Here is a 26,316-nt window from a genome sequence, read left to right on the forward strand (position 1 = left end):
CCCGTGATCCTCCCACCTCGGCCTCCCAAAGTGCTGGGATTACAGGCACGAGCCACCGTGCCTGGCCACACCCGGCTAATTTTTGTAATTTTTTTTTTGTAGGGATAGGGTCTTGCTGTGTTGCCCAGGCTGATTTCCAACTCCTGGGCTCAGATGATCCTCCTGCCTCAGCCTCCCAAAACGCTGGGATTGCAGGCATGAGCCACTGTGCCTGGTCTAAAACTTCTAATATGATCAAATTAACAACATTAATACTTAATGTTATTTTAATAAAAACAACATTTTATTTAACCCAATATGTCCAGAATATTTTCACATGTAATCAATATGAAACATTAATGATATATTTTACATTTTCAAATATGAAGTCTTCAAAATCCAGTGTGTATTTTTCATTTCCAGCAATCTCCGATAGGATGCTAAATTTTCATCAGAAATCCTTAATATATATTTAGATTTCACAAAATATACAGCCAGAAAAGTAGATTTGTGTACCCAAGTTGTTCTAAACATATTTAGGCCTTTTCCAGTAACTGAAACAAGTATGTAGTTTTAAATTTAAATTAGTTAAAATTAAATAAAGTTGGCTGGGCACGGTGGCTCACACCTGTAATCCCAGCACTTTGGGAGGCTGAGGAGGGCAGATCACTTGAGGCTGGGAGCTTGAGACCAGCCTGGCCAACATGGAGAAACCCTGTCTGTACTAAAAATACAAAAATTAGCTGGGCGTGGTGGCAGGTGCCTGTAATTCCAGCCGGGAGGCTGAGGCAGAAGAATCGCTTAAACCCAAGAGGCAGAGGTTTCTGTGAGCTGAGATTGCACCACTGCACTCCAACCTGGGCAAAGAGTGAGATTCTGTCTCAAAATGAAAGAAAAGAAAAGAGATGAAAAGAAAAGAAAAGGAAAGGAAAGAAAAGAAAAGAAAGAAGGAAGGAAGGAAGGAGTTAAAAATTCAGCTCCTCATTCATACTAAATACCATATTTCAAGGGCTCAGGTGGCTAGTGGCTACAATATTGGCCAGTACAAATCAAGATGACAATCTAAGTGACTCAGGAAGGGACACACTAATGTCTATAATCTTGTTCAAAGGAAGGATCAGGGAAAGCCTACACAACTTAAGGACTTTCGAAGCTTCTCTGGCAAGCACCACAGGGCTGCGCTGCTGGCTGGAGGCCTGTTTTAAGAGGCAGCCACCACTTGGCTTCAGCCAATTGTCACTTAGAGACACAGACCCAGGATTATCATCTCTACTGATTATTTTTTCCCAAGGGAAATTGGAACTAGAGGACTTAAAAATGTGAGACCTCCTCATTTTCAAATGATGGCAAGCTATTTAAAAGGTGTGAAAATCCAGTGTGTGTGTTGGGGACGTGGTGGGGGGTGCAGTTTGCTATCTCAGATGGAGATTGGTAGATCCTGATCTTCTGTTGGGAATATTTGTCGTCTCAGAGGTCATGGGCAGTACCTTAATCTCCCCCAGCCATCTAAAAAATGCAGGCTGCCCCTCCCAGAGTGGTATGTGAGAATTTTGATGCAATCCATCAGTTCCCACCCAACTCTTGAAACCTATGCAATTCTCTGAACCCCAGCAACATAATGATACTCCTGGCTTCCCAACCCTGGTTGCACAATGGAATCAACAATAGGTGCCCAGGTCCCATTCCCAGCAGTTTGGGTGTCATTGGTCTGGCTGGGGCATTGCTTGGGCATAATGGCCTGGCAAAGCTTACTGGGAGATTCCAGCCCATGGGCAGGGTGGAGAAGCACCCTGCCCTGGAGAAGGTCTCTGGGCCAGGTCTCCACACCTAGGATGCAGCTTCTTGGGCCCAGCGTGGGTCCTCTGTTCTGATTTGTGCCCAACTTGAACAGCTAAAGGGGGCACCCATAGCTGTGCCTTCCCTGTCTCTCAGCCCAGGCTCCTGTGTAATTCAGGAAGCTAAATTACATTAATTACATTTCAGAATGTTTTATTCTTGTTGTCTATAACACAAAATAGCCATGCTTGCGACTTTCATAACCCACAGATCAGCTCTAGCAGAAATGCTGTGTGAAAGAGATATGGCGAGCATCGTTTAATAATTCAAAGAATGGTCCACACTGTCCAGAATGAGCCAGTCTTCTTTGTCTTAATGGGAAAATTGTAGCCATAGAGGGATTTTAGGAGCTCAGTTAAGATGATACTCAAAAATGTAAAGGTAAGATTTACCTTTTATAACATCTCATTCCCACCCATCCCAACCCTGTCCCCACAGGGGTTGCTTCGTAGATGTGAGTGTTGCTGTGTCCCGATGTTCGGGTTGTGCACTGCATAAGAGTGTTACACTCAGAGGGGCACCATTTACGTAGTCATCATGTACTAAGTTATGTGAGTGATATGGGTAGGCATGAAGAATCCAAACCTCCTGGCAAGTCCTGAGGCAACAGAGGAGAGACCCTCTTCATAGGCACACATGGCTATGTACACATTCATGAGTGACTGTGCACCCATGATTCCCTGGCGTACCCATACGCACATGGCTGTGCCCTGAGATTGCCTTTCTTTCTTTCTTTCTTTTTTTTGAGTTGGGTCCATTTTTATTGCGGATCGGGGCTTAGAGGATAAGCACAGGTCAGCATCATTAGCTGCACCATCTACCATCCTTCTCTGTGACCCATCTCTATAGGAGGGTCTAAATTTAGCCCAAGAAATCAGGATCAAGAAGGGGGAAAAAAAAGCCATTGGCCACATGGCCACTCCTGCTATATCTACACCTACCAGTCACTGAACACTTACCCAAGGTGACGGTTTCCATGCAGGAGACCCAAGCGGCTCTGCTAGGGACAATAACTTATTTGCCTAAAGCTTTTTTCTTTCTCAAAAGAGGGGGCGGGGAAGGCTGATTTCTAGAAGTAGATGTGGAATTGAAGAATGTCCCAGGGAGCTAAGTTTTAAGGACTAACCACAAACTTGTTTCTTCTCCAACAATGTCATGAATCCATTCCTTGCACCATCGCACGTTTTTCATGCATTCAAAAGTGTCTCTAGAGCTCCAGAACCATGAGTACCTCATCACGTCCTGAGCGTCACATCCCCCAGCAAGCCGCCTGCACCAGGCCTTTCTCTAGAAGTCCTGAGACTGAGTACTCTCCGAAGGCTGGAGATTTGTGCGAGTTTGTACGTGTGGTTGAGCGCTTGTGTGAGGAAAGTCCCGCTGGGGTTCATCTCCATCAAGGTCAAGTTATCCAGCTTGGCATGTGCCTCCTGTTGCCTCACAAAGCTGTCAGCAGACACTCGGAGTTTGGCTATACGAGTGTCCCATATATCCTTGACCAGGGTCCGGATTTCGTCTGCCTTCGGGATGTTGTCTGAAGCATGATTTAACGGGAGCTTGGTAAGTTCCATGTAGTAAAGGCTGGGCATTGAGGTAAAAAAGTTTCTTCCTTTCATTCATGATCCCTCATCTCCAACTTTTCTATGTTCATCCACTACGGAGGGAGCAGTCGACATTTCTGCTTTTGTTTCAGGTTAATTGCCAGCCACGGGGGTACTTCCACTGGTAAACCAGGGTTAAAAGGCCCCAGGTACCCACCCCAATGAGGTAGCTCTTGTCCAGACTGAAGTTGGGGATAATGGTAACCAGCTCCTTCTTAGACAGGAACTCGACCTCGGCCACGTCCATGGCGGCGCGAGTGGCCGGCTCGGGCCTCACAGTCTCCTTGGGCCCCTCAGCGTCCCGGAGGCGGTGCCGCAGCCACCGTTTTCCCCGAGATTGCCTTTCAATCTCTGCTCTAAGAGGCCCAATTTCTATCCTTTATTGATTCCTGACTCAGAACCGGATGTGTCTCTTTATCTGGGGGTTGGAGATAGGGTGGAACATGGAGCGAGCACACAGCCAGTGGCGTGTGCCCCTGGCACCTGGGAATGGTGTGAGTGGCAGAGAGTGGGCTCACCGCACCTCTGGCAGAGCTGCTGGGGTTGTGCAATAGCGTGCTGTCCCTGTCAGCTATCACTGTGTGACAAATGATCCCCAAACCCAGCAGCAATCATTTCCCGAAGCGACAATTGCGTACTCCCGCTCCTGTGTCTGAAGGTGGCTAGGGATTAGTTGCTCTACCCTAGGCTCTGCTGGGCAGCTCCATTTCTAGCCATGGGTCCGGCTGAACTTACTCCTCCCTGCTTACTGGGCTGTGGTCTGTGCCATATGTGTTCATTCTGGGACCCAGGCGGCAGCTGTCCAGGGACGGCTCTTCTCGTGGTGTTGATAGCGGTGTGAGAGCGCCACCCCACCACCCAGGCACATTGCATACCTGGGCTTGCCCAGAGCCAAAGGCACATGGCATCCCACACAGCCACTCCCTGATGGTGGCTAGCTCTCTCACCCACCTCTCTCCCTCCTTTCCCTTCACCCCAAGCTTCTCACCTTCCCCCAGATTCCCTGCTCAGCAAAGTAAAGCTTGGCACTGCCCAACAGCGGCTGTTGCTCTTCCAGCCTGCCCCACTGGGGACAATCTCAATTTATCACTCCACAACATATCATTACCCAACAATAATTATGGGACAAGAGATATGTTCAAAAGAGTCCAGGAACTCTGTGGCTCAGGTGATAGAGATAAGAGCTCAGCTGATCAGAGGCAGAGCTGGGGCTACATCTGGGCTGGTGGTATTCCCTCACCAACCACAGGCTGCATCCAGCCAGTGAAAGAAAAGAAAACATTCACAATTGAGGAAAGACCACTGTACAAGCGGCTTATTACACAGTGGTTGAGAACATGGACTACAGAGCCAGACTTCCTGGGGCCAAATGCAGTTCTGCCATTTACTAGTCAGGTAACCTTGCAGAAGTCACTTTATCGCTGTGCCTCTGTTTGACCATCTGTGAAATGGGATGATAAGAAGTTGTGAAGAGTAAATGAATTAATCCATGCTAAGCAGTGTTTCTCAGCCAGAATGATGGTGTTCCCCAGGGAACATTTGGCAAGGTCTGGAGACGTGTGTCATTGTTAAAACTGAGAGGGATGCTTTGGCGTCTAGTGGGTAGAGGGCAGAGATGCTGCTAAGCTTACTGCAATACACAGGACAGCCCTCCTTCACAGCAAAGAATCATCCTCCTGACATGCTGTTAGCACTGAGCTTGAGGAACTTTTTATTTATTTATTTATTTATTTATTTATTTTGAGACGGAGTCTCACGCTGTTGCCCAGGCTGGAGTGCAGTGGCACAGTCTCGGCTCACTGCAACCTCCACTTCCTAGATTCAGTGGAACTGAAGGCTGCCCCCAAAGCCCTATTCACCACTTTTGGGGGAAGCCCTTGGCTGGGTTGCTGAAGCCAGGCCACACTCCCTGCCCCAGCAGGTCCAGGCTGAGCTGACCTGGTTTGGCTGCTGGAGAGGAGGCTCAGCCACACCTCCACCGACTCATCCCGATGGCCCGCATTCTTGCTCCCTCGGTCATGCTGGCTTTCGGCCTCCCTGAACAGGCTCTCGGCTTCGCTGAGCAGGCTCTCGCTTCTGTGGCTCTCAGCTTTGCATGGGTTTCTGCAGCCCTGCCCTTGGGAAAGGCCTTTGCTCCACTGTCATATTATTCTCACTGCCTGCTATGACCTCACGGGCAAGGGTCTCGCTAAGATCATCTTGCAAAGCCCCCTTCTCTACCCCTGTCTTCCCATTTTACGGACTTGGAAGCTGAGGTCCATCGAGAAAACGGGACATGCCCACAGCTGCACAGAACATGAGCAGGGGAGCTTGGATGGGAGCCAAGGACTTCTAGGACCTGCCTCATCTTTCAGGCCACCTGGGGGGAAAGTTCATGTGTGTGGAGAGAAGGGCTTTGCATTCAGGAAGGCTCTAAGCCTTTGTGAGGGCTCCGGCCCTCTGACTCACTGCAGGAATATATTTCTTCCATGCTCTGTGCTTGTAAGCCCCTGACCACTCTGCAGGACAGGAACTAGAGGCCACTCAGTGGCTGGGCAGTCTTGGGTGAGCCACTTGCTGTTTCTGAATCTCAGATAGGAAGAGTCCAGAAGCAACATATATTGATCAAACTAACATTGACTGAGGACTTCCCATTCTAAGCACCTCAGGTGTATTAGCTTCCTAGTAACTGGCCAGAGTAAGGGCTCGATAAACATTTGCTGAATGAGTGAACTGGCTCTTACACTACACTGCCCCAGGTAGTCTCTGTTAGCTTCATATTAAAATGAGGAAGCTAAGGTCCAGCCAGGTTTGGGGACTCCCCAAGGTGACGTTGCTAATAAACAACAAATCTAGGATTCAAATTCAGACCCAGTTGACACTAGAGCCAAATTTCTTGACTTTTTTTTTTTTTCTGAGACGGAGTCTCACATTGTCACCTGGGCTGGAGTGCAGTGGCGTGATCTTGGTTCACTGTAATCTCTGCCTCCCAGGTTCAAGTGATTCTCCTGCCTCAGCCTCCTGAGTAGCTGGGATTCCAGGCGCCTGCCACCACGCCCATTAATTTTTTGTATTTTTTACAAAATACAAAAGAGACGGGGTTCACCATGTTGGCCAGGCTGTTCTTGAACTCCTGACCTCGTGATTCACCCACCTCAGCCTCCCAAAGTGCTGGGATTACAGGTGTGAGCCACCGCGCCCGGCCCAAAGTTCTTGACTTCTAAATTTACAAATCTGTTTATCTATTGCTTAGTGGCACATAACAACCATCATTTTATTCCGCTTAGGGATTCGATGGGTAAGGAATTGGGACAGAGCAGGCAAGAATACCTGTTCTCTGCTCCATGATGTCTGGGGTATCACCTGGGAAGACTGAATGGCTGCAGGTGACTTCATGCTGGGGACTGGAGCCATCTGTCTGGAAGTTTCTCCACTCATGTGTCTGACACCTACACTCAAATGATTCAAGGGTGAGGTTCGGCTAGGGCTGTTGACTGGGGCACCTGCATGTCACCTGGCACTTGGCCTGAGCTTCTCAACATAGCAACCCATTCCAAGGAGCAAGCAGAGAGTGAGAGAGCCAGGTGGGATCAGCTTGGTCACTATGACCAGACAGAGAAGTCTCATCGCTTGACCTCTGCTGTGTTCTCTTAGCTGAAGCTGTCACAGCCTGACAGATTCAAGGGGAGGAGACATAGGCCCCACCTCTCCATGGGAGAACTGTAAAAGAATTTTGGGACCATACGTGATATCCACTACAACTACTGTATTCTAGGCAGTGTTCTAGGCACGGGGGAGACAGCAGGTAATAGAGAAGCCAAGAAAGAAACAGTTCCAGCAGAAATCAATGTGTTATGGAAAAGCAAATAGCAGAGACGTAATCCAGGTTAGGGATGAGAAAAGTTGTATTTGAGGAAGTGACTTTAAGTCTGAGACAGGACATTCCAGGCAGAGAGAAGAAGGAGGTATGTGAGACGAGGCTAGAAGCATAGGCAGGTCAGTCCAATGCCTTCGTAAGGCATTTGGATTTTATCCTCAGGGTCCTGGGATACCATGAGGATTCCTAGATGCAGTGAAAGGCCAGTTTTGTGAGCTTGGAAGATCTTTCTGAACCAGAGAAGGGTATCTAGACGAAACATAGGAAGACTGCGATGAGGCTGTGGTCCAGGCGAGAAGTGATGGTGGCTTGGACCAGAGTGGTGGTTCAGAAGTTAGTGGATAGAAATGTTGTATGAAAGGTAAAATTCATTAGGGGTTCATGGGATGTGGAGACACCAAAAAGGGTGTGAGGAGTGGCTCTCAGAGTGCTTGATGGAACCATCTGATGAGACAGGGAACTCTGAGAGGGGCACAGTGTCTACAGTGGGGAAGAAAAAATGCATTCAGATTACTTCATTTACACCTGGGGCCTCCCTAAATCATCTAGTGTGGCAGTTAAGTGCCCTGGTAGTGGGGCTTTCAACCTGGGTTCATATCCGGGCTTTGTCACTTGCCAATGGGACAAGTCTTGGTGGGTCCCCCAATCCTGTTGGGTCTGTTTCCTTGTCTGTAAATTGGAAACAATAGCACCCCCACATGGGACTGATGTATTAAACTGAGGTTTGGCCAGGCTTGATGGCTTACATGTGGAATCTCAGCACTTTGGGAGGATCACTGGAGTCAAGGCATTTGAGGGCAGCCTGAGCAGCATAGCAAGACCTTGTCTCTACTGAAATCAAAAATTAACTGGGCATGGTGGCATGTGCCTATAATTCTAGCTACTTGGGGGGCTGAGGTGGGAGCATCGCTTGAGCCCAAGACTTCGAGGCAGCAGTGAGCTATGATCGCGCCATTGCCTTCGAGACAGAGCAAGACCCTTTCCAAATAAAAAGAAATAAACTGATGCTTGAACATGTTTGCCCCTGGGCATGTAGTAAGTACTCAGTAAAGGTTTAAAAACCAAATTACAACTGGAGGCCACGCTGTATACTTAGCACCTGCGTACTTTTCTGCATGCGCTATACCTCAACAAAGCGCTGGAAACAAAACAAACAAAACATCAGCTATATTTGTGAGGTTCTGAACACCTTTTGTGGATGTGTTCTCTTCCTATCGTTCTCTTCCTAGAAGGGGGGTACTCACCGCCATGCTGCAAAATGTGATGTTGGAACAATGACACCTTTAGCACTGTGGGTGTTTCATTTTGTTTCTGTTCTTTCCCCTCTCTGACCTCCTCAGAATGTTCTTCCAAAGAAATAATTGCTGCGCCCTCACTGCTTAGCTATCAAATGGTGATAGTGTTGACAACTTTGCTTGGGTTTAGTCGCTGCAGTTTTCAAATTGTCACGAAAACACACAGATGCTGGTAATTTCAAAGCGAATCGCAAAGCAACCAAAGAAACGGAGCTGTGCCCCCAGCATGGGGTGCCAAACAGATTCGCAGGAGGCACTGACTGGCAGTTTTCTTGAAAAGCATAAATAGAGCAGAACAGCCAATTTTATAATTAACTGGGACTTGGTCTCCAGTGAAGCTTCTGCTCTGTGCAAATGCCAGAGCCGTTGCCAGGAGGTTGTGCCCTGTCCCTTCCTTCAGGCTCTGGCCGACTGGAGGTTTCTTTGCTTTACCACATTTTGAGTCTGTTTCAGGATGGAATTGTTTAGGACTCGGAGTTGAGCTCTGTGTGGGCAGGACGCTTGGGAGGAAGCCACAAGCCAGGGTCTACGGTAAAATCCTGGCAGGAAAGGCCATGTGCAGAAAGAACATGGGTCCCTCATTCAAACATTGTTAAGAATTTTGAGATGGTGACAGCAGCTCTCTGAACCAAGTGTGGGCTGCTTCCAAACCCGGGCCCTGTGTGACTGCACAGGTCGCACATCCATGCAGCCGGCCCTAGGTCCTGGATTACACCTCCAGAAACTGGGGGACAACAGTGAGTGAGGTCATAGGCTGAGGGCAAAATACAACTTCAGGGACTCCAGGGGATGGGATCCCACAAGATGGGGGCTAAGCAGGCAGCAGGGGTAAAGTCAGAACAAACAAACATCCAATAAAATAGTCCTTTTTTAGAGGCAATGTGACAAGAGTTCACAAACCCTTTGATTCAGCAATTCTACTTTTAGGATTCTCTTCTACTGTACAAAGGAACAAAGGTAACAGATGGTGTTATTTGTGATACTGATGAATAGAAACAACCCAAATCTCCATCAAAAGGAAATGGGGATATTTCAAATAAATGCGCTGTGTGGGGGACCTTCCTGTGAGCATCCAGCTCCTCAGCAAAGAGCTATCAAATGCTTAGCGTGCATGGGACTCTTGTGGGGCTGGTGGAGGACTTGAGTTCTGTGTCTTGGCTGACATGAGCCCAAAACAATGTCCCCTGAGTGAAGAAGAGAGTGCCTGCCTTTAGGTTAAATATGCCTGGGGAGAAACATGAGATGTCTGCACACCAAAGTGTTAGCATGGAAAACGTGGTCGTAGCCACAGGAGAATGATTGATTTTCTACTTTGCTCACTTCTGCATTGCTGGGAATTTTTACAATAACTGCATATTGATTTTATAAGGGAAAATATAGCTAACAAAAATGTGTTTTAAGGCTGGGCTCAATGGCTCATTCCTGTAATCCCAGTACTTTAGGAGGCCAAGGCAGGAGGATTGCTTGAGCCCAGGAGTTCGAGAACAGCCTGGGTAACATGGCAAAAACCCCGTCTCTACAAAAAATGCAAAAATTAGCCAGGCATGGTCGTGTGTGCCTGTAGTCCCAGCTACTCAGGAGTCTGAGGTGGGAGGATGGCTTGAGCCTGGGAGGCGGAGGTTGCCGTGAGTCATATCGCACCACTGCACTCCAGCCTGGGCCATAGAACCAGACCTTGCCTCAAAAAACAAAAACAAACAAACAAACAAACAAAAACAGAAAAGCACATATATTTTTTTTTTAAAAAGGCAGCATGTGGATGACTTTTCCTTTTTAATCCAAATGAGTCTTGTTTTTTAATAGGGCAGTTCAAACCACCTATGTTTATTGGTTTTCTTTGCCTTTTGTTGGTTTCCACATGGGAGCTTAAATCTCTATAGAACTTGCAGAATATACATTTTTCCCACTTGAGGAAACTGGGGAAATGGATTTCTTCCCTCTCTTCTGGCAGGGGTAGTTTATGGTCTATTTGCTGGCATGTGTCAGGGTCTAGGTGATTCCAGTCTAGTATTTTTGCCATTATGACCAACCCTACCATTTCTCAAGGATTTGGGCCAGCAACAGGGACATTTTGTCCCTAAGCTCATCTGAAGTCCTGGACTTCATTTATATGGACCAGGAGACTTGCACTGTCTTACCCTGAGATTCTTTGATTGCATGAAGCAGAAATTCATTGAGTGTAGCTTGGGAAGAAGAGGGGGATTAAAGGGAAGGATGTGGGAGTCAGGGCTCTAGGGGTAAACCACATAGCCTGGATCATGAAAGGCTGCAACTGGGACCTGGAAAATCAAGCTTAGGTTACCCCACATCCCTCCATGCCTGCAGAGGGTCTCCTCTCTGCTTCTTTTGGAAGACTGGCCACTCCAGCCCCACACAGCTTCCAGTTCACGTGCCTGATACTGACCCCTCTGCCCTTGGTTCAACACCTTGAGAGAATGAGATTGGCTCAGTGATGTATAGCACCTCTGTGATCAGGTACTTGCTCTGTTCAAAGCTGGCTGGGAGAGGGGAGGAGATGAGGTGCTCCTGTGATACAAACAGGAGACCCAGGGCTTGGCAGCCAGACTCTCAAAGGAGGAGGTGTGAGGGAAGGAGACAGGAGACTTTCTGGGTAAAAATTCAGTGAGATCCACGAGACACTTCCCTGTCATTTCCTCACCTGTCCTGGTGTTTAATCCCCTCTTGGGAATGCTGCCTTTACCGTAGGTATGTCCAAGACTGTTCGCCTTGACCAAGAAGGTGGAAGCAAGCAGAGCAGTCTGGCCCTGCTCTGTCCCCTGCAGCATTGCTGGTTTCCAAGGATCCCGCAGGGGTGATGGGTCACCAGTCAATTTGCTGAGATCACCCTGAGAAACGTGCCTAGGAAGCTTGCTTAGCCCCCTGGGGCCCCAGGCTGATTTCTGGAGAGCCACAAGCCTCAACACAACCCCCACCATAAGCAGAGACTTGCTGACCTCCCTGCACCTTCCCCACTTGCTACAGCTCTGGCCCCTCCTCAGGCCGAATGGATCAGCTTCCCCAGAAGAATCTCCTGCGACTACACCCTGCTGGCTCTGCTGGCTGTTCCACTGGAGTGGAGAGCTCCAGCATGGATGGTTTTTGGATGGAGGTGGAACAGATCCAACAGAGAGATGAGCTGAGGGAAGAGGACAGTGGTGGGAATGAAGGCCAGCTTCCAGAGGGTGAGAGACCCTGGCGGGGGCCTGTAGGGGTGGTGGGAGGGCTTGATTCTAGGCAGAGAAATGTCAGAGGATCCAGATATGAACCAGAACATGACAGCATTTTCTCTGTTGCCTGGACTGGTGCAGTATCCTCTTCACTGCTCTCCCTGCTTCACCCGTGATCCTTACTGTCTGTTCTCCATGCCATAGTCAAGACGATCTTTTAGTAATGTAAATTAGATTATGTCCCTCCTTAGAGTAAGTCCTTCAGGAAATATTTTTTGAGAGCCTATTATGTGCCAGGCACTGTTTAGGCACTGGGGATACAACAGTGAACACAAAACAGTCTCCTATATACATACCTAACGTTCTAGGGAAATTCTAAGCCCTCTGCTCTAAATCCTCAAATATCTCTCCATTTATCTCAGAGTAATAGAAAATTATGTGTCCCTATTATCTACTACTATGTAACAAACCACCTCAAGCTTAGAAGCATAATGCAGCAATAATCAATTATTATGACTATTACTATACCTCACTGTTGGAGGAGTTGAGTGGGCTCAGCTAGGTGGTTCTTGCTCAGGGCCTCTCATGCAGTTACAATCAAATGGTGGCTGGGGCTGGACTCATCTCAAAAGATTTCTCATCTATGTGCCTGGTGGTGGATGTGACCATCGGGGGCCTCATCTGGGATTATCATCTGGAATACCTGCATGAGGCCTCCACATGTGGCCTGGGCTTCCTCACAGCATGGCGGCTGGGTTCCAAGCACAAGACCAAGAGAGAGAGCTGGGTAGAAGCTGTCTTGCTGCTTATGACCCAGCTTTAGAAGAAAGACAACATTGCTTCTGCTGCATTCTGTTACCCTGCATGCAGCTATGTTCAAGGGGAGGGGAATTAGACTCCACCCCTTGATGGGGTGAGAGTCAAAGAATTTGGGGACGTGTAATAAAGCCACCAGATCATAACTTACCAGGCTTTACATAATTGGCTTCGTGCCTCCTCTCTGCCTCTTCTCCTCCCACCCTGACTGGCTGTCACTCTACTTCTGTCCTCGGGCCTCCTTGCTGGTCCTTGACCCTAAAAGCACTTTCCTGCCTCAAGTCCTTTGTCCTCTCTGCTCCCTTGGCCTCAAATGCTCTTGCCCCAGGCATCTGCATGGCTTGTTCTCTGCAGTCAGGACTGGGCTCAAATGTTACCTCCTCAGAGAGGTCTTCACCAGCTTCCCTACATAAAATAGCACCCCTGCCCCATCACTCTCTAGCCCCTGCCCTACTCTGTTCGTTGCTGCAGCAATGATCACTGCCTGACTTTACCTAGTGCACTTCACTGTGCATGTGTCTGTGACCCCCACTAGAATGTAACTTCCATGAGGCCAGGGACATCATCGGCCCTTTTCACTGCTGTGTCCACAGTGCCTAGAACAGAGCCAAGCACATTCCCCTCCTCCATCCTTACTTGTTCAGCAGATGAGGGAATGAAAGGGCTCCACATGGAACCCTTCCTGGTTTGGCATGTAATTCAGCTGGGCTTGCCCCTGGTTGGCAAAACAGACCACGTGGTGATGCAGACCTCCTAAAGGCCTAATAGTCTCATGCAGTGCCTCCAAGTGTAAATGTAAAAAAATCCCTGGTTACACTAGAAGTGGTTTCAGGAGATGCCCTGCATAGAAGGTCCTCCATGTGGCCTCTCTGGAATCACGATGTGGCCAGCAATCTAATTTCCCACAATACACAGGGAGCGGAGTCAGAGTGGGTCAGAGAGAAGCCACTTTGAGCAACTAAATAAACACAGGAGCTTTTTTAGACTCACAGGGCTGAGGGATCCTGAGTGGCATGGAGCCAAGACTGGTTTGCTTTTTTTTTCCTTTCTTTTCTTTTTATTTATTTATTTAATTTTTGAAACGGAGTTTCACTCTGTCACCCAGACTGGGGTGCAGTGGCACAATCTCAGCCCACTGCAACCTCCATCTCCTGGGTTCAAGCGATTCTCCTGCCTCAGCCTCCCAAGTAGTTGGGACTACTGGCATTCACCACCACACCCGTCTAATTTTCGTATTTTTAGTAGAGATGGGGTTTCGCCATGTTGGCCAGGCTGGTCTTGAAATCCTGATCTCAGGTGACCTGCCCACCTTGGCCTCCTAAAGTGCTGGGATTACAGGCATGAGCCACCATGCCCGGTCATCTTTTCTTTTTATTCAGACACCAACTTGAACCAGAGGGATTGTTAATAATTTATTTTTCCCATCAATGTCTACTCATGGCAGGTGATGTTGGATGCTCCATTTATGGTGGGGATCTTGTTTACTTTTAAAATAGATGTGTTTTAGTAAAAAATGTAGCCCATGATTAAGGGGATATATTTGGTAAGGAATTTTACAGGGATAATTAGATACAGATAAAAATCGTAAAGGTGGTAGGTGAATGCCTACATTTCAAGAAACAGTGGCTCATTGAAAGGATCCTGTACAAACAAAAAAATGTCTGGCATCGTGATAGAATCAGCACCTCCACCAGCCAGCACAAGTCAGGAATGGACCCACAACATTGCAACTGCCCTGGAGGCATCTGTTCGGGTTCCCAAGTGCAGGGAAAGTGTTGGGGGAAGACTTGGATTATTTGCAAAACCCAGGCTGCCATAAAAGCAGTTTTGTTTGAGTTTTTAAAACACTTATTACCTTGTTGACTAACTGGGTCAACACTGGGTACAACTGTACACCCCACCAATCCTCTCGCACATGTGTTCAATTTCCAGTAAGAGCTCTTGTCCATTTCCCCCATGATAAGGCCAGTGTTTCTCAAGTGTGGTCTGAAGACCCTATTGCATTAGAATAATCTGAGGAAGACATTCGAAGTGCAGATTCTCAGGCCCGAGGCCTGAACTCCTGGAACAGAATCCCTGGAGGTAGGACCCGAGATCCTGAAATCTCAACACACCCTCCCATTCCAGTTAATGGTTTTGCTATGGGACTATGACAGTTTCCTTAGGAAGCACAGTAGAGGGGACAATTCCAACACAAATAAGGTCTTGAATATGGAGGACTTCCCAAAGGGACATCAACACCCAGCACCAACTTCCCAAGGGGACACCATGTGACCCTGTAGTGGTCTCTGCCAGAATTTGGGTAAGTGGGTTCATTACTTTGGAGAGAAGTGGGTCCAAAATCCGAACATGCAGGGCCCTTCACCCCCTCTGTTTTCCAGGGATTGCTATGTTATGGGTTGACATCCATACACTGGCTAATGCTATCAGTACCCCCCACCCCGCCCCCAATTCTCAGAAGGCTCATTAGATCTTCTCCCCCAGAGAGTCTGGTTGGTGTTAATAGGTCTCACGATCAGATATGCAGAAACTCCTGTGTCCAGGTGAGTGTGTGCTTCTCTGCAGAACTTTGGTTAGCACGAGTGGCTGAGTGCAGAGCTGTGTGTGTTCATCTGGGTTCTACTTCTGTTGGCAGAAGGGGAAGCTGAATCCCAGTGGCTGCAGGACACAGGCCTGTCGGGCCTCCTTGGTGGCCTGGGCTTGGATGGTGATCACCAGGAGCTCCTGTCCACCCTGACACAGACCCAGGTGGCCGCTGTGTGCCGCCGGCTGGACATCTATGCTCGCTCGGTGCGAAGACAACACAAGACACCTGTCAGAGATGTCAGGGATGTCTTTGGGGTCTTCAATTCAGGGGTAAGTGGCATATGGGTCATTGCAGGCCCCGTCTGACTGGGATCTCTGTGCTGCCGCCACAGCCTGAGAGATGCAGTGATCCTGCTGAAGGGCTGTGTTGGTGTGTGTATGTGTGTGTTGGTGTGTGGGTGTTGGTATGTGTGTTGGTGTGTGTGTTGGTGTCTGTGTGTTGGTGTGTGTGTTGGGGTGTGTGTGTGTTGGGGTATGTGTGTTGGGGGTGTGTGTGTTGTCTGTGTTGGGGTGTGTGTGTGTGTTGGTGTGTGTGTTGGTGTGTGTGTTTTGGGGTGTGTGTGTATTGGTGTGTGCATGTTGGTGTGTGTGCGTGTTGGTGTGTATGTGTTGGTGTTTGTGTGTGTTGGGGTGTGGGGTTGTGTTGTGTGGGTGTTGGTATGTGTGTTGGTGTGTGTGTTGGTGTGTGTTGGTGTCTGTGTTGGTATGTGTGTTGGGGTATGTGTGTTGAGTGTGTGTGTTGTGTGTGTTGGGGTGTGTGTTGGTGTGTGTGTGTTGGTGTGTATGTGTGTGTTGGGGTGTGTGTGGGGGTGTGTTGGTGTGTGTGTGGGTGTGTTGGTGTGTGTGTTGTGTGTGTTCGTGTGTGTGTATTTAGAGTGCATTGGCTTGCACACGTATGTCTCCCTGCCTTCCACTATGTCCCTATGTTGCATGTAGGTCTTCATCTCCCATGCATGCCACTGCATATATGCCTGTTGCCACTGTGTGTACTTGGGTGAGCCTGAAAGCCTAGGTTCTTTCTATATAATTGTTATTGATGCAGGGCAGGCAAGCCCCTAAATTGGGGATTAGCTCTGGAAGCTTTTGGTTTCACTCAGGAAAGAATTCAAGAGTGAGCTGGTGGTAGAAGAAAACAACACTATGGAGGCAGCAGTGATACAGTGGCGTGACTGCTGCTGCAGAGCAGGGCCACCCGATAGGCCGTGTGTCCAGGGCAGCAGCTCAGGAGCAGTTCTGCCTTTTAATTACATGCAAATTAAGGGGTGAGTTATTCAGAAATTTCTAGAAAAGGGGCAGTAATTTCCAGGTGTTGCCATGGCAATGGTAAACTGTCATGGCACTGTGGGCATGTCTTATGGAGAGGTGTTTTTGCCTCTTCCTTGTTTCAGCCAAAGTCCCACCTCCTACCTCATTATCAGTACAAAATCCTTTTTTTTTTTTTTTGAGACTGAGCCTCGCTCTGTCACCCAGGCTAGAGTGCAGTGGCGACATCTCTGCTCACTGCAAGCTCCGCCTCCCAGGTTCATGCCGTTCTCCTGCCTCAGCCTCCCGAGTAGCTGGGACTACAGGCGCCCGCCACCATGGCCGGCTAATTTTTTGTATTTTTAGTAGAGACGGGGTTTCACCGTGTTAGCCAGGATGGTCTCTATCTCCTGACCTCGTGATCCACCAGCCTCGGCCTCCCAAAGTGCTGGGATTACAGGCGTGAGCCACCACGCCCGGCTGGCACAAAATACTTTTTTATTGTCACTGTGTATCCTGCTGACACTTGAAGCCTTATAGGTTGTGGGCATCATCTTTCTTGGAGCATCTCTGAAGTGGCATAACAGTGATTAAAACCACAGGCTTTGGAGCCAGCCAGACTTGGGCCCCAGTGCCCATTCCCTGACTTAGCAGCTGTGGGACTTTGGGCAAGTAACTCAGCCTCTCTGGGCTTCAGTGGCTCCATCTGTGAAAAGGGGTTGTGGGTGGCTTCTGTCTCCCGGGGTTGTGTGAGCATTGTCAGCTTCCCACATGAGTAATTGGGCACTGTCTGTAATTTGCATAGAAAATGTCATCAGAGAATGGGGACTCCGGTATGAAGGGGGCCCAGCTCAGTTCCAGGGCCTCTAAGTCTCCTCCAGGTAAGTGGTCTTCATTCTCCAGGGCCCTGAGAATCCTCCAGGCTGCATAAAGGGCTGCTCTGTGAAGTAAGAGAATGTGCACACCTCCCAGCATTTCCTGCTTCCTGCTGACTCCCTGCCTTCCCTGCTCAAGGGCAGTAGGGAGGAGCCCTGAGGGGACAGGTTGGGCCCTTAAGTGAGCTGTTGCCATCAGGCCCATGGGGCTCAAGATGGGAAAATTCTCTTCCTGGGCAATTGGCCTTAGCTGGGAAATCACTTCCTGGGGTAGTGAGGGTCTTAGCTAGGAAATCATTTCCTGGGGGCAATGGGCCATAGCTAGGAAATCACTTCCTGGGCAATGAGCCTGAGCCCTAAACCTAATGATTTGATCCTGGGGCTTTGAACTTGAGCTTGGGAGCTCACTTCTTAGGACTAAGGGCCTAAGTCCCAAACCCAAACACTTCTTCCTGGCAGCCAGTTCTCACTGCCTTTCTCTGCTTTGTTTCCCCCGCCCTGCAGCAGCAGAGCCTGGGGGGCTGCAGGAGCAGGCTGGGAGGGAAGAAGCCTTCAACATGGACTCTGCCTACTCAGAACAAGCTGCGGTGCTCCTGCAGAGGAGCAGGCCATCCCGGGGAGGCACCTCTGCCTGGGGCAAGGGTTCCCTGCCGGTGAGGATGCTGTCCACAGGGCTGGTTGGCTAGGTCCCCCTGTGCTCAGGCACCAGCACCCATCTCTTCACACCTTCCACACTGACAGGCATCCAGCACAAAAGTTGTTAATTCATTCATTCATTTAATTAGTACCACAAATATTTACTGAGTGACCGCTGGGTATCAAGACTGGGGAGCAGGATGCTTACAGTCTAACAGTCCTGTCAGTATTGTCTCCATGCTCTTTGTTTTTATCCTTAGAAAGCCCTCCCTCCTCCAGCAAGCTCATAACCGTCCATCAACATGTTTTTCTAGTTACTTTTAAAATTAATTTTAGTGCCTGGAGTGACAGAGAGAGACCCAATATTTTAGTTCTGTTCTTTCCTCCCTCTCTCCCTCCCTGCCTTCCCTCCTCCTCCTCCTCCTTTTTTCTTTCTTTCTTTCTTTCCTTTCTTTCTTTGTTTTTCTTTTCTTTCTCTCTTTCTTTCTTTCTCTTTCTTTCCTTTCTTTCTCCTCCCTCCTTCCCTCCCTCCCTCCCTTCCTTCCTTCCTTCCTTTTCTTCTTCCTTTCTTTCCTTCTTTTTTTTTCTTTGAGACAAGGTCTCACTCCGTCACCCAGGCAGGAGTGCAGTGGTACCATCCCAGCTCACTGCAGCCTCAACCTCCCAGGCTCAAGCTATCCTTACACCTCAGTCTCTCAAGCAGCTAGGACTACAGTTGCATGCCACCATGCCCAGCTAATTTTTAAAATTTTTTTAGAGTTAGGTTCTTCCTACATTGCCCAGGCTGGTCTCAAACTCCTGGGCTCAAGCAATCCTCCAGCCTTAGCCTCCCAAGGTGCTGGGATTGCAGGTGTGAGCCACTGCGCCCGGCCGTTCTTTTTCCCCAAAATATTCAGTTATCCCAGCATAGTTCCTTCCAAATAGGATGTAATCATTCATAGTTAGGTTTTTAAAGATTGAACTATAACTCGCTGTTAAGTGCACAGATATTTACCAGGTACAGCTTGGTGTGTATGCCCGTGTAAATACCACCAAATGAGTACAGAAACTTCCTTGCTTGATGGCTTGTAATATGGAAAAAGAAAGAAAGAAAAAGAAACTTCCTACCCCACCACCCCCTCAGTGCCCGCATGCCCTTCCCAGGTAATTCCTTTCCCTGCAGAATAACCACTATTCTGACTTCTCTCATGGAGTAAATATAGTCTTTCACAGTCCCTCTGTTACTAAAGGAAGTGTTTCTTCTTTGACCACGTGATGATGCAGTCGATGCAATCTTAGGTAACATTTTACTGAGGGCTGCCCTGGCCCAGCGCATTGTTCCCAAGGCTTCCAGTGCTCTCATTGCTCCCTGACTTTATGATAGAAAGAAAGAGAAGTAGGGTCAGGCACAGTGGCTCACGCCTGTAATCCCAGCAATTTGGGAGGCCAAGGCGAGAGGATTGCTTGAGTCTAGGAGTTTGAAACCAGCCTGGGCAACATAACAATACCCCATCTCTACAAAAAATTTTTGAAATAGCCAGGTGTGGTGGTGCAGGCCTGTAGTCTTAGCCACTTGGGAGGCTGAGGCAGGAGGATCACTTGTACCTGGAGGTTGAAGCTGCAGTGAGCTATGATTGCACCACTGCTCTCCAGCCTGGGCCACAGAGCAAGACCTAAAAAAAAAAAAAAAAAAGAGAGAAGTGGCATATGTTAGTCTGTTTTTACACTGCTGATAAAGGCATGAAAGAGGTTTAATGGACTTACAGTTCCACATGGCTGGGGAGGCCTCGCAATCATGGTGGAAGGTGAAAGGCACGTCTCATGTGGCAGCAGACAAGAGAAAAGAGCTTGTGCAGGGAATCTCCCCTTTTTAAAACCGTCAGATCTCGTGAGACTTATTCACTATCACAAGAACAGCCTGGGAAAGACCTGCCCCCGTGATTCAATTACCTCCCACAGGGCCCCTCCCACAACACATGGGAATTCAAGATGAGATTTGGCGGGGGACATAGCCAAACCATATCATGGTGCTCAGAGAGGAGAAGTGACAGAATTGGCTCCCACAAAGGCCAGGACAGGAACACCTGGCAGCCTGACCCGGGAGCCTTCCCAACTGACCACCACTCTCTACTGCTTAGGAAACCAGCCCCACCCCCTGCAGTAGCCTCTATTCCAATGTGAGAGTACTTTCACTCATTCAAGTGGAATTTTCTTAGGTCCACAACAAGTTGCAAAAACAGAACTCCCACGTACTCTGCACCTAGTTTCTCTTAGTGATAATATTTTCCATTAATCATAGTACATCAAATAACATTTATATTTATTTATTTATTTATTTAATTTTTTCTTTTTTGAAACAGTCTCACTCTGTTGCCCAGGCCAGAGTGCAGTGGCAAAACCTCGGCTCACTACAACCTCCACCCCCGACGTTCAAGTGATTGTTGTGCCTCTGCCTCCCAAGTAGCTGGGACTACAGGCATGTGCTACCACACCCAGCTAATTTTTGTATTTTTAGTAGAGACAGGGTTTCTCCATGTTGGCCAGGCTGGTCTCGAACTCCTGACCTCAGGTGATCTGCCCGCCTCAGCCTCCCAAAGTGTTAGGATTACAGGTGTGAGCCACTGCACCCGGCCTAAATTTTTTTTTTTTGAGACGGAGTCTCGCTCTATTGCCCAGGCTGGAGTGCAGTGGTGCAATCTTGGCTCACTGCAAGCTCTGCCCCCTGGGTTCATGCCATTCTCCTGCCTCAGCCCCCGAGTAGCTGGGACTACAGGCGCCTGCCACCATGCCTGGCTAATTTTTTGTATATTTAGTAGAGATGGGGTTTCACCGTGTTAGCCAGGATGGTCTCAATCTCCTGACTTCATGATCCGCCAGCCTCGGCCTCCCAAAGTGCTGGGATTACAGGCGTGAGCCACCGCGCCTGGCCTAAAATTTTTTAATAATGAGTTTCTATTTCTAAAACATCAGAGATAATTAATATTCAACATTATCTTGTCTTTTTCTTTGACAGTGTTTCTCCATTAAATTATGAATGATGATAATAATTAATCATGCTAAAGGGCCAGGCATGGTGGCGCACACCTGTAATGCCAGCACTTTGGAAGGCCAAGGTGGGAGGATCACTTGAGGCCAGAAATTCGAGACCAGCCTGGGCAACATAGCAAGACCCCATCTCAACAAAAAATTTTTTTAAATAATTGGGTGTGGGCCAGGCATGGTGGCTCATGCCTGTAATCCCAGCACTTTGGGAGGCCGAGGCAGGCAGATCACTTGAGGTCAGGAGTTTGAGACCAGCTGGGCCAACATGGTGAAACCCCATCCCTACTAAAAATACAAAAGTTAGCTGGGTGTGGTGGTGCACAACTATAATCCCAGCTACTTGGGAGGCTGAGGCAGGAGAATTGCTTGAACCTGGGAGACAGAGATTGTAGTGAGCAGAGATCATGCCACTGCACTCCAGCCTGTGTGGCAGAGTGAGACTCCGTCTCAAAAAAAAAAAAAAAGTTGGATGTGGTGGTGTGTGCCCGTAATCTTAGCTACTCAGGAGGCTGGGGCAGGAGTATCACTTGAGCCGAGTTCAAGGTTACAGTGAGCTGTGATTGTGCCCCTGCACTGCAGCCTGGGTGACAGAGCAAGACTCTCCTCTGAATAATAATAATAATGCTAAAGACATCACATATTGATCTTTTACCACACACTAAGCATTATGCCAAGTACTTCACATATTTGATTTAATTTCAATCTATTAAGTTAGTGATAATTGTGTTAATAAACTAAAAAGTAGTAGTAAGTATTGAGTACTCACTATGTGTCAGGCACCATGTTTCATACACTTTATTGAATTTAATCTCACCAACAGTCTTGTGAAGTAGATACTGTTATCACTTCCATTTTGCAGATGAACACACAGGTAAAATTATTTGCGTGCACTCACAGGTAAAGTCAGAATTTGAACCCCGGGGGATGTGACTCCATAGCCCATGCCGCAAGCACTAGGCTGTATTATAAGCATCAATTACTATTTCTTTCCCTTTGAGCACTCGAAAGGGGCACTGGGAAGTGGTCCGGCCACGCCCTCCAGGCAGTGCTGAGCAAGCCTGGCCCTCCCGCTTGCCTTCTCTGACCTTGGGCGGCAGGAAAGCCTGGAGCTGCCTGCAGATTCCCAAGGTGGCCTCTAGATGGCACGGTTGAGCATTCTTTATTTCTGCCGGTGGCATGGCCAAGGCTGGGGACAGAGCCGGTGAGGCAGAGGAACAAAGGACCAGAGTAGAAGCAATAATAAGAAGCCCATGGGGTGATCCCTCTTCTCCAGGTCCTCTTGTGGGAGGGCAGGCAGTGAAAACAGTTTCTGTTTCTTGGGGCTTCGCTATGTGCTTGGGACTGTACCAAGCACTCTATATCCATTAGGTCATTTGCTCCCACTAAAATTTTATGAGGCCGTTGCCGTGGCTCATGCTTGTAATTCCAGCACTTTGGGAGGCTGAGGTGGGAGAATTGCTTGAGCCCAGGTGTCTGAGACCAGCCTGGGCAACATAGAGAAACCCTGTCTCTACAAAACATACAAAGATTAGCCAGGTGTCGAGGTGCACACCTGTAGTCCCAGCTACTCAGGAGGCTGAGGCAGGAGGATCAATTGAGCCCAGGAGGTCGGGGCTGCAGTCAGCAGTGTTCATGCCACTGTACGCCAGCTTGGGCAACAGAGCAAGACCGTGTCTCCAAAGAAAAAAACAAACAAACATGCAAAAACCTTCTGAGGTAGGCTCTATTTTATGATTATGGATGGAGAATCAGAGCCTCAGAATGTCACTCCGTTTGCAAGAGGTGGAGCTTGGACTTGACTTGAGGACAGACTCCTCCTGAGTGCTTGCTCTTATCCACGCTGCTCTTCCTTCTGCCTAAATGCCCTGGGGAGAAGGGGGAGCCCCAAAATACACATCAGACTCATAGCCTGACAAATTGTCTTTACTTCCCTCTCTATTAATAGAAGTTTACCGTCCCCAAAGGCAGACTTGGCGTGACGAGGATAGGAGACTTGTCCCTGCAGGATATGAGGAAGGTACCTTCTCTGGCCCTCATAGAGCTGACCGCGCTCTGTGACATCCTCAGCTTGGACCTGAAGAGGAGCAAGGCGGGGAAGTGGAAAGCGGCAGGTGAGCAGCCCTGGCCCAGGGAAAGCCCTGTGGCCACAGTCCTCATAGGGAGCTGCACACGGACTCTCCCAGCAAGAGATGCTCAGCTTTTTCTTTCTTTCTTTTTTTTTTTTTTTTTTTGAGACGGAGTCTCACTCTGTCACCAGGCTGGAGTGCAGTGATGTGATCTCGGCTCACTGCAACCTCCGCCTCCCGGGTTCAAGCAATTCTCTTGCCTCGGCCACCCGAGTAGCTGAGACTGCAGGTGCGCACCACCATGCCCAGCTAATTTTTGTATTTTTAGTAGAGACGGGGTTTCACCATGTTGGCCAGGATGGTCTTGGTCTCTTGACCTCGTGATCTGCCTGCCTCAGCCTCCCAAAGTGCTGGGATTACAGGTGTGAGCCACCACGCCTGGCCAGCATGCTCAGCTTCTATATTCCTTCTGTTTACATTTTTTTTTCTGCATATGTAAACAATTCCTGCTCATTGTGGGAAATTTGTGAAATAGAGTAGAATACAAAAAGGAAAAAATATAATTCAGAAAAGCACTTTTAGTGTATTATCTTCCTTTGTGTGTATATGTGTGTATCCTTTTTTCACCTAATATTATATAATTATGGTTTGGGAGCAGTGGCTCACACCCGTAATGCCAACAATTTGGGAGGCCGAGGTGGGAGGCTCACTTGAGCCTGGGAGTTTGAGACCAGCATGGGTGACATAGTGAGACCCCGTCTCTACAAAAAATAAAAAAGTAGCCAGGCGTGCTGGTGCACACCTGTAGTCTCACCTACCCGGGAGGCTGAAGTGGGAGGATCACTTGAGCCCGGGAGGTGAAGGCTGCAGTGAGCCTTGATCATGCCACTGCACTCCAGCCTGGGTGACAGAGACAGACTCTGTCTCGTTCTATATATATAGAACTATGAGACCCTGTTTCATAATTCCATTATATATAATAGAATATATTATAGTTATAGATCTATATTATAGAATATTATATATAATAGAATTATGGACATTTTCCAGTTATTGTATCATTTAGTGGTTGTCATGATAATGCTACATAACAAACAACCCCCAAGCTCATGACTTAAGAATTCTTTACTCTTGCTCACATGTTTATGGGTAAACTGGGCGTAGCTTGGCTGATCTAGGCTTAGCTCCAAGTTGTTGGCTGAGTGTAGGTATGCTCACAGGTCTCTCATCCTCCTGGGACCAGCTGGCTGTCTGGAGGATGTTCTTATGGTGACAGCAGAAGCTCAGAGGGCAAACTGTACCACACAATGCATTTTAAGCCTCTGCTTGCATCTTGTAGGTTACCATGCCATTGGTCCAAACTAGTCACATGGCCTAGCAAGGGGTGAGGAAGTACACTGTGCTTCCCTAATGGGAAGATTTGCAAATTCACATGGCAGAGGGTGTGGATACAAAGAGGGTTAATGAATTTAGAACAATAGTGACATTTACCACAACTATTAAATATTCCTTGAAAACATGATTTTTATTTATTTATTTATTTATTTATTTATTTTTTTGAGAGAGAGTCTCTCTCTCTTGCCCAGGCTGGAGTGCAGTGGCATGATCACAGCTCACTGCAGCCTCAACCTCCCCAGGCTCAGGTGACCCTCTCACTTCAGCCGCCTGAGTAGCTTGGACTGCAGGTATGTGCCATCATGCCCTGCTAATTTTTGTATTTTTTGTAGAGATGCAGTATTTTTATGTTGCCCAGACTGGTCTCGAACTCCTGGGCTCAAATGATCTTCCCACCTCAGCCTCCCAAAGTGCTGGGGTTACAGGCATGAGTCACCTTGCCTGGTGAAAACATGATTTTTAATCACTGCACTATTTTCCTCCTCGTGGATGTATTCTAATATATTTAACCATTTCCCTATTAGTGGACATTTTTGATGCCCATGTCTTTCCTATTATAAGACACAATCACTACTGCTGTATATATGCTTTTGAATGCATCTTAGCTTACTTTAGATTATACTTATGAGTTAAGTTCCTGAGATAATATTGCCCTTCAGCAGTGTATGAAAGTGTTCATTTCACTGCATCATTGTCAACATTATGCATTGTGATTTTTTGGTTTGGTTTGGTTTGGTTTTTTGGTTTGCTTCTTTAAAGACAAGAGGATGGTGAATAAAAAAAGACCAGGGGAGGAATCTAGCAGAGGTGGGGTAGGCCAGAGAAGGGAGAAAGAAGGAAGGTGTGGAGAAAATGTGGAAGGAGAGTTTGCCTGAGAAGACCTCAAGCCAGGGTGGTTAAGATTGACCCAGGGAATACATTCTCTAGGACCTGGCCCATCCTGCAGAGCCAGAGCTCTACCCAGGACTGCTGTTACATTTTTATACCCGGTGCCTTCTGGAGCAGCAGCGTGCTTCCCTTTCAATACTTTTTTTTTTTTTTCTGTGAGACAGAACTTTGCTCTTGTCACCCAGGCTGGAGTGCCGTGGTGCAATCTTGGCTCACTGCAACCTCTGCCTCCTGGGTTCAAGCGATTCTCCTGCCTCAGCCTCCCAAGTAGCTGGGGTTACAGACACCCGCTACCACACTCAGCTAATTTTTTGTGTGTTTTTAGTAGAGACAGGGTTTCGCCATGTTGGCCAGGCTAGTCTCGACCTCCTGACCTCAGGTGATCCACCTGTCTCGGCCTCCCAAAGTGCTGGGATTACAGGCTTGAGCCACTGCACCCGGCCCTTTCAATACTTCTTTAACCAGCTAAGATTTTCTGCTCTGAGACATATCTCCTCAGCCGTAATGTTTTAATGAAAACATTACTGCTGAGGCCTAATGTTCTGCTCAAGAGGAGAGGTTTGGGTCCAACCATTCTCTAGAGAGCTCAGTCCTTCCACAGGAAAAGGGGTCTGATTCTAGTTGCCCAGGAGATCTTGTAGGTCGGAGCCCAGTGATCATTCCAAGAAGTGAAATGTGCCTCTGCTCTTTGACTTTCTGCAGAAACTCGCCTCTTTGGTGTGCCCCTGGACAGCCTGCTAGAAGCTGACCACAAAGTCCTCCCCAGCACACAGGTCCCGCTGGTCCTTCAAGCCGTAAGTCGCCCCCGCCCCCAGCTTGGGTTTATTTAATCCTTCAGAGGCTGGCTCGGGGGACCATTGTCAGGAGACATCCAGCAAAGGGGCGAAAGGATGGGCTTTATAATCAGGCAGACCTGGGTTCAAATTCTGGCTCTGGCACTTGCTGGCTCAGAGACCTGGGGTGGATTTTTGCTGTTGTTGTTATTGTTGTTGTTGTTTTTATTTTATAAATTTTTGTCTTGGCTGGGCGCGGTGGCTCACACCTGTAATCCCAGCACTTT

General features: G+C 48.2%; 1 protein-coding gene and 1 pseudogene across 2 annotated transcripts in view; one reads left to right on the forward strand and one right to left on the reverse strand.

Moving 5' to 3' along the window:
* Positions 1-26,316, forward strand: part of ARHGAP40 (Rho GTPase activating protein 40) — a 48,917-nt gene that overhangs the window by 10,028 nt on the left and 12,573 nt on the right. The window contains exons 2-7 of one of the 2 annotated variants that reach the window (XM_008951272.4): positions 11,547-11,746; positions 15,183-15,403; positions 17,181-17,256; positions 17,755-17,903; positions 22,853-23,018; positions 25,959-26,050. In XM_008951272.4, coding sequence (XP_008949520.2) covers positions 11,547-11,746; positions 15,183-15,403; positions 17,181-17,256; positions 17,755-17,903; positions 22,853-23,018; positions 25,959-26,050 — 904 coding nt within the window. The remainder of the gene's footprint in view (positions 1-11,546; positions 11,747-15,182; positions 15,404-17,180; positions 17,257-17,754; positions 17,904-22,852; positions 23,019-25,958; positions 26,051-26,316) is intronic. The other variant, XM_055104483.1, reaches the window with a different exon arrangement.
* On the reverse strand, positions 3,103-3,660 carry LOC100990443 (DNA replication complex GINS protein PSF2-like; annotated as a pseudogene).

The sequence above is a fragment of the Pan paniscus genome, chromosome 21, assembly GCF_029289425.2.
Source record: "Pan paniscus chromosome 21, NHGRI_mPanPan1-v2.0_pri, whole genome shotgun sequence".
In the NCBI taxonomy this organism is placed as follows: domain Eukaryota; kingdom Metazoa; phylum Chordata; class Mammalia; order Primates; family Hominidae; genus Pan; species Pan paniscus.